At 50.4% G+C, this 7,993-nt stretch overlaps 1 protein-coding gene across 1 annotated transcript; it reads right to left on the minus strand.

Annotated features, from left to right (window-relative positions):
• Positions 1-2,767: 2,767 nt before the first annotated feature.
• LOC139230038 (putative nuclease HARBI1) lies at positions 2,768-3,761 on the minus strand. Its single transcript, XM_070861796.1, has 2 exons — positions 3,362-3,761; positions 2,768-3,222 (listed from the first exon to the last, which is right to left on the minus strand). Exons 1-2 carry the CDS (start codon positions 3,759-3,761, stop codon positions 2,768-2,770), a joined length of 855 nt encoding a protein of 284 aa, XP_070717897.1.
• Positions 3,762-7,993: the final 4,232 nt, after the last annotated feature.

The following is a 7,993-nucleotide window of genomic DNA, read 5'->3' on the forward strand; positions in this document are numbered from 1 at the left end:
GTTCCTGCTCTAACGAGCACCTCCAAAGTGCAGTTTCCAGCGGTGTGACTGTGTTAATTGAAGCGGGATCCCCACGGAGAAATTCAGCATACTGGTAATGTGGAGCTAACGAGCCAGCTGCTCCCTGGCCTTCTGAAAGGTCAGAGTTTGCAGCTCGGTCCTGAGAGGGCAAGGAGTTTACTTTGAGGATGGCTGGTGTGAGAGGAGCAAAGAGGGCAAGCCGCTTCACCGATGCTGAGTTGGAGGCCCTTATGCAAGGTGTGGAAGGCAGGAGGAGATTGCTGTATCCCGACGTGGAGAGACCAACTTGAGATGTCTTGAGTAATGTATGGAGAGAGATATAGAAACATAGAAACATAGAAAATAGTTGCAGGAGTAGGCCATTCGGCCCTTCTAGCCTGCACCGCCATTCAATGAGTTCTCAGGCACCTCCATTCATCAGAGGATTCGCATGCAGTGCAGGAAACGATTCCACAATATCATCCGTCTTATGAAAGTGAATACCTCTACCACCAACTGCTGACCTTGCATCTGCGAGCCTCTCCTTTAACATTCTCTTATTTCCGATCCTCACTATTTAATCACTCAAGCAGCATTTCATTGTTCACGTCTCTCTCTATATATATATATATATGTGTGTGTGTGTTTTCGCAATGGAGGCTCCCTTTCTTCTCACACTTACAGCTGCATGTCAGGGAAAAACACTTGTGCACACATTTCTGATGCGTCATCACAATGGTACTCACCAACCATTCTTTCTTTTGCAGGCCAAACTGGCTCACAATCGAGCTGAGCAAAGGAGGATGGATGGTGGTGAGGCAGACTCGCAGATCCTCACACCTTTGGAGGAGAGGGTGGAGACACTCATGGACAGACATGCTGCATTCCCTGTGGGCCAGGGCAGTGCTGACGCCGATGTGGGTAAGTGAAGGCCCTCCTTTAATGCGCTCTCTCCTTGAATGCACCAACGCCAACTGTTCCTTTCCTTCATGGAAGTTTGCTAATTGCATCCTCCATGCCTTCATCCCCCACCTCTCGCTCACGGCAGCCCTTCTCCCATTTATGCTTGCAGATGAGACACCTCCTGTGGCCTGCGGTACTGTTGATGCTGATGTGGGCAGCATGGGTAAGTGAGGCTGTCCTTGAATGTGCTCTCTACATGAATGCGCCAGTGCCTACTGTGCCTTTCCTTCTGGAAGTCTGCTATTTGTAGGTGCCATGCGTTAATCCCCCACCTCCCCCTCACGGCAGCCCTTCTCCCCTTTATGCTTGCAGATGAGAGACCGAGTGGCAGCACACCCAGCACGAGAGGCGTCGCAGACCAGCTTGGGGCCTGCATCTCACCCTTCTCCACATAAGGTCTGAAATTTCAAGTCGCAGCAGTGAGGACATTGAGGGCTCAAGCCCTGCTGCGAACATTCACAGCACTCTATCGTTTGGGGATGCCACTGAGATGGCAGAGGATGAGGAGCACACTGATGGCACCAATGCGTCACTGCTTCCACCCACACGTACCAGCTCAGATACTGAAAGTGCGCGGTGTGATATAGATGAGGTAGTGCAGGGGTCTGCACTGGGTGCTGCACCGGGGCCTAGCGGGCTGCAGCATGGTGACGGGGCTAGGCAACCTCAGGTGCCATCTCTCCGAGGGGTGAGTCGGCACCGGAGGTCTGATGACGAGGACTCAGATGATGCCATTGATTTAGCGGCTTACGAAAGAAGGGTGGAGACCATGCAATCGCAGATGTTGGGGGCACTGACAAGGGTATCAGAGAGGCTTTCAGAAGTGGTGAGGAGGAGTCAGATGATGCCATTGATGTAGCGGCTTTGCGCACATCGTGGAGCACATCGTTGCCAGTGTGCAGGCGATGGTGGACTCCCAGAGTGACCGTGCAGATCCAGCTGTGATGCTGCAACCTGCAGGTGATGTGGAAGCTGCTTTTCAGCACAGGCACGAGGGAAAGAGCGCATCGGTGCTGGATTGGAGAGGATGGCTGCGGCCATGGAAGCTTAGAATGCTCTTATGCATTCTGGGCATCAGGCCATGGAGCGTCTTACTGCTGCCACCTCTGATGGATTTGAGATTCTGGCTGCTCTCATGCAGTCTCAGCTCGATGCCACCCGACACCTCAGTGTTGCGTTCGCGGCTGGGTCCAACACAGGCCTTCCGGTGTCGCGCCACAGCACCGACCTGACCTCCCTCATCTTGGTGGGGGGCGGTAATTTTCCGCCCCCGGTGTGTGACTCAGGCTCCTTGGACCAGAATCCTGATGATGTGCTTTCTCGGGATCACAACATTTCTGGCCCCAGACCTGGCACTCTGCCAGTGCCTCCACGTATTGCCTCACCTGAGCCAAGCCAGATTGAACCCTGCCAGGAGGGTGCTGCCCAGTGTGCACCCGGCCTTCCAGGCCCAAAGGTGTTCCAGGGCGTCCAACAAGGACATCTGTAGCTCCGACACTACAACCACAGCAGCCTTCCCAGATCCATGATGCAGCCACAGGAGAGATACTTAGGTGTAGTGTTAGGATAATCACGTGTAAAGGTGGGAAGGAGATGCATAGGTGTAAAAAATTATGAATTGTGTTAATTTATGGTAGATTTTTTTGTTCTGTTATGTTTTGCACTGACTTGCATCATTTGATAAATCTATTTTTTGCACACATATCTGGCCAGGTGCTTCATTTGGGAGTGGAAAATTCTGTGTGAAGGCACTCATTGGCATGGCCATAGAAAGTGGGTGCTGTAAGGTCATGTGTGGATGAGATTATGTGATTCGAGCAGCTATCCGATGTATCTGCACCTCCCTTGCAGGGTTGTGATGGCGACGATGCCTCCTGGCTGGGCGGCGATGGGGATCCTCCTCCTCCTCTTGCACCTTCTCCTGCTCCTCCTGTGCCTCCTCTTGATCAGGTGGTACTACTGGCTCGACCTGCAGTGGCTGGCCCCTCATGATGGCCAGGTTGTGCAGCATGGTACAGACCACCATGAATATAGAGACCCATTCAGGAGCATACTGCAAAGTGACACCAGACTGGTCCAGGCAACGGAACCTCTGTTTGAGGATCCCGATGCAGTGCGCAATGCTGCACCTGGTGCCCGAATGAGCGTCATTGTAGGCATGCTCTGCCGCTGTCCTGGGATTCCGCAGTGGAGTCAGCAGCCAGGTGGACAGGGGATATCCCTTTTTTTCCAAGCAGCCAAACAGAATCCTGATTTGGGCTCATGAAGAAGATGGGCACACTCGTCTGGTGAAGAATAAACAAATCATGGCTGTTGCCTAAGTACCTGTCATCAACTGCCAGGATCCTACGCTGGTGGTCACACACGAGCTGCACATTGAGTTAGTGACACCTCTTGCGGTTGACAAAGATCTTGGGGTGGTGTTGTGGCGCCCTCAGCCCAATGTGTATGCAGTCGATCACACCCTGCACCCTCTGGAACCCTGAAATGCGGGAAAATCCGGCCTGCCGATCCACCTGCTTGTTCCTCATCATCGGGAATGAGATGTAGTCCACTCTTCTCCTGTACAGTGCATCGGTAACCTGGCGGATGGAGCGATGTGCAGAGAATTGAGAAATGTTGGAAATATTTGCAGTCGCAGACTGGAAAGACCCTATAGCATAAAAGTTCAGAGCTATGATGACCTTGGTCTCAACGCTCAGAGCGATCATGAGCCTTGTGTGAGGCTCCAGATCTGGGCGCAGGACTTTGCAGAGCTCCCGCAGTACCTCCTTTCTGAATCTCAGCCTTGCAAGCATTGCTCATCACTGAGCTCGAGGAAGAAGAACTGAAGTCTGCAGACACTTTGAGGGTAGGGCCTTCTTCCCTCAACTCTGTGTTGGCCACCTCTCATGGCAGCTGGATGATGGTCAGCCCCTGGTCATCCTCACGTTCGGGCACCTCTGCAGGCTGTTGCTGGCAGGGTACCTGGCCCAGTATGTGGTGGTGGGGGGGTAGGGGGGGTCAGCATAACTGACCCTCCTCCTCATGCCATCTTCCTCCTGGCCACCTTCTCCACGTGCAGGTCTGTGCACACCTACAGGCCCTTCTGGATGTTGGGTAGCCATGGCTACTGCCTCTCTTGCCCGCTGCCTCTCTGCACATTGCTGACAGTGCCACCTTCTCCTGCGTGCCACCCTGCATCTGACAAGGTGTACAAGATGTTCCCCTGTCAACATTGATCCCATTGTGTGTGAAGGCTACACCCTGATACGCAGGCATCTGGAGCACAGTATGAGGCCTACAAACCTCCACTAATGAGTCAGAGCTCAAAGTTCTGAAAACTCTCCAAAAATTGATAAAGAGCACTCAGCAGGTTAAAGAAATCCACAAAACCAACACACAAAATTTACAGCAAAAATTCTCCCAGTTATGGGAATCCTCCGTTGTCCTCTTCCAGCGGTGTCGAGTAGCACGGCAAAGTATCACCCAAAAAGCTGGCGGGGGCACTGACAAAAAAACTCTCTCTTTTTATACTTGAATAAGGGTGGCATGGCCGTGTAGCAGCAGTGCACACCCTGATGATGTCACCGCGGCCGCAAGCCCCTTACCGCGGCCGTCACGGATTTCAGCGGAAGTCCTCACTGCTGAAAATGCCCCTGCGTTGAATATGCATCAGGGGGGCCAATCGACCAGAACGTGTTCAGGACCCTGAATTTCGGCCCCATGGAGTGCACACTCTCTCTCCTCATGGAACACACACCACTTAAATCCAGAGGGCTAGAAATTCATTATAGCCAAAGAATGGGCAGTGTTCATACTAAAAATAGTTATGTTGCATCAGTTGAAAATCATCTAGACTGCATCCAAAATTCGTCCGCACTCCTAATTAAAATGATTGCAGTCATGATTCTAGTCCAAAAACCTAAGCTCATTGGCATTACACTGAAATGATGGACCAATATTGGGTGTAGTAATGTTTGCCACAGTCTTTTTCTAATATTCAAAGGGGAGGATCATTGATGCTGCATTCTCAGCATTGTTGGGTGTGCAGCTCATTCTCAGCATTGTTGGGTGTGCATCTGCCTCAACAACCATAAGAAGAAGAACAAAGAGAAGGAGCACTTACTTACAAATGTTGATGATAGATCACCACCCCAGGGGGAGAGCCTAGGGTTTTCGAAGGAAGCTTTGGAGATACTGGTTTTAGCGGTGGAGAGAAAGCGGGCAGTCCTATACCAACTGGCAGGAGGCCCTCGCCACAAGTCTGCCGGACTATGTGGAGGGAAGTGGCACACCTCCTCATAGGCATCACTATGATCCTCTGATCCCACACCCAGTGCAGGGGGAAGTTTAACGAGTTCACACGGGTGGTCAGGGTGAGTGAAGGCTTCAACAAATGCTACGTACCACCACCTGTACGACAAGCTTCACACACTGCTCAATGCACCACACCTACAGTACACACCCACCAAAAATCTCTGCCTAGCAACACTCACCCACATTTCACACCTTGTACAAAATGACAGCTATTCAACTATGGCATGCACAAGGGTCATTAGTTATTAGAATTCATGTTATATGTGTGATATGTTTATGTATACATTTATTAAGTGTGATTGGAATATTTTGTGGTCTCTCTCATTTCACCATTGTGCCCAGGTGGACAATGTGATATGCCATGAGACAGGGATGGTATGGTGGGGATGTGGTGAGCTACAGGGATCAGGGGCTAGAACATCCACTTTTTTTGAATACGTAACGCCCACGTATCACCCATTTTACTGCTGAAATGACGAATAATGCCTATATAACGCCCATCTTGGCACAAAATGGAAACTGACGGGCATTTTTACGAAACATCGCCGGCCGAGAGTTACTTTCCCCATGTGCTTACCGCCAGCAAATAATATTAGCGCCCACACACTCTTTTGGGGCAGAATCATCAGAATGGGCAAAATCAATGCTCATAATATCGCCCAACATTACATTCTGCACAGAATTAACGCCGAGCTTCAATAATATTGTCCGCCCACTTTTTTTTGTCGTAAAGAGCACATTTGGAGAAACTAACGTCCAGGAGATCGCCCAGCGTCACTTTCACCACCTCGCACACATATCGCCCACAATATCGCTCACCCAAAAAAAGGCCCAGAAAAAGTGGAATTGTTCTGAACTAACGCCAGTGGTGTGGCTGACACTTTTAAAATCGCAGGTCGCTTCATTCAAAAGGCTGCCTCAACTTCGGGGGAGTTTGCATTGACTCTGGAGTTCTTCTCAGGTGAAGTGAACATCTCAACAGACATATTTTCAGACTCTGGACTATTGGGACTTTACGTCAGGTGTATTTTAGTGAGGAAATCATTGGTTCTGATCAATCGCTATTATACTTTCAATGCAATCGGGCCACCAAACAATAACTGTGCTTAAGCAGCGCTTCAGATGTCTTGACCACTCAGGAGGGTAGCTAAAATACAACCCTGAGCAAGTAGCTAAATTTGTGGTCGTGTGCTCAATGCTGCACAACCTGGCTATCAGGAGGGGACAAGAATTGCCAGAAGGGACTGATGCTCCACCTCAGGAGAGAGAGGAAGAGGACAACGAGGGGCTGGACGCTGACCTAGGCCCAGACAATCAGGCTGGCTATGCAACCATGCCCATGACCCCCTCCAGACCGCAGGAAAGGGCCCGTGGTGGCTACATAGCTGCAAGACTCTTACGTGAGGAGGTGATATCTGAACGATTTGCCTGAAAGAGCATTGATGTGAGTGACAATGCTGACACACTGCTGTGTGTGTGCAGCTCAGATATCAATGGTGTCAGTTAAAGTTTACGTTGATTGATGTTAAGCTTTATTTAACCGTTTCATGTTAAGGAATCACCAGTGTGTAACGGTGCAGCTATCTGAGACAATGCGCAACAAGGTCATGTTCAATATCAAAAATGTTATACCAACATTGGCCTGAAGTCATAAGTATCACAGGCAATAACACCAAACCCCGCACCTCACTTTTTCCATCATTGACATCAATCAAATGTTCAACATAGAAACATAGAAACATAGGAAATAGTTGCAGGAGTAAGCCATTTGGCCCTTCAAGCCTGCACCACCATTCAATGAGATCATGGCTGATCATTCACCTCAGTACCCCTTTCCTGCTTTCTCTCCATACCCCTTGATCCCTTTAGCCGTAAGGGCCATATCTAACTCCCTCTTGAATATATCCAATGAACTGGCCTCAACAACTCTCTGTGGTAGGAAATTCCACAAGTTAACAACTCTCTAAGTGAAGAAATTTCTCCTCATCTCAGTCCTAAATGGCTTACCCCTTATCCTTAGACTGTGTTCCCTGGTTCTGGACTTCCCCAACAGTGGGAACATTCTTCTTGCATCTTACCAGTCCAGTCCCGTCAGAATTTAAATGTTTCAATGAGATCCCCTCTCATCCTTCTAAACTCCAGTGAACAAAGGCCCAGTCGATCCAGTCTCTCCTCATATGTCAATCCAGCCATCCCGGGAATCAGTCTGGTGAACCTTCGCTGCACTCCCTCAATAGTAAGAACGTCTTTCCTCAGATTAGGAGACATGTCCAGCAACACAGAATACAAAGGCAAAGCAGGAGCATGGTCCCCAGCCCCCATACATTGCAACAAATTGCATACATCCAGATGGAGATATAACACAGCCATCACCTGCGCACATGCACCTCACTTTCCTTCCCTCCTCCCCTTCTTCTCCTGACCTCTACCCCTTCCACTCCTCGCTCCACGCGCCTGGCTGAGGAGCTCCTCAGGCGGTGCCTCATTGTGGGGGATGAAGACAGATGCGGTCGTTGCACGGGTACGGGAGCAGGGGCTGCTGAGGGGGCAACATTCTCTGATGCAGAAGCAGGATCTTGGTCCTTGCTCTCATCTGTCATTCACAGTGGTGGTGCGGAACCTAGGGGTGGAGTGTCGTGCTTGGGGACCCCTGGGAGGCCTGTGCCAACAGTGTTCCTGGCTATCGCATCCAGGGACTCTGCCATCCGCGAAATATACTTGGTCATGGTGG

Source organism: Pristiophorus japonicus, chromosome 2, assembly GCF_044704955.1.
Source record: "Pristiophorus japonicus isolate sPriJap1 chromosome 2, sPriJap1.hap1, whole genome shotgun sequence".
Lineage (NCBI taxonomy): Eukaryota > Metazoa > Chordata > Chondrichthyes > Pristiophoridae > Pristiophorus > Pristiophorus japonicus.

Coding starts and splice junctions, on each gene's coding strand:
- LOC139230038 (XM_070861796.1), bottom strand. CDS start 3,761: ATGCTTGCAAGGCTGAGATTCAGAAAGGAGGTACTGCGGGAGCTCTGC. Junction 3,223..3,361: donor CCCCAAGATCTTTGTCAACC/GCAAGAGGTGTC, acceptor CTTCTTCATGAG/CCCAAATCAGGATTCTGTTT.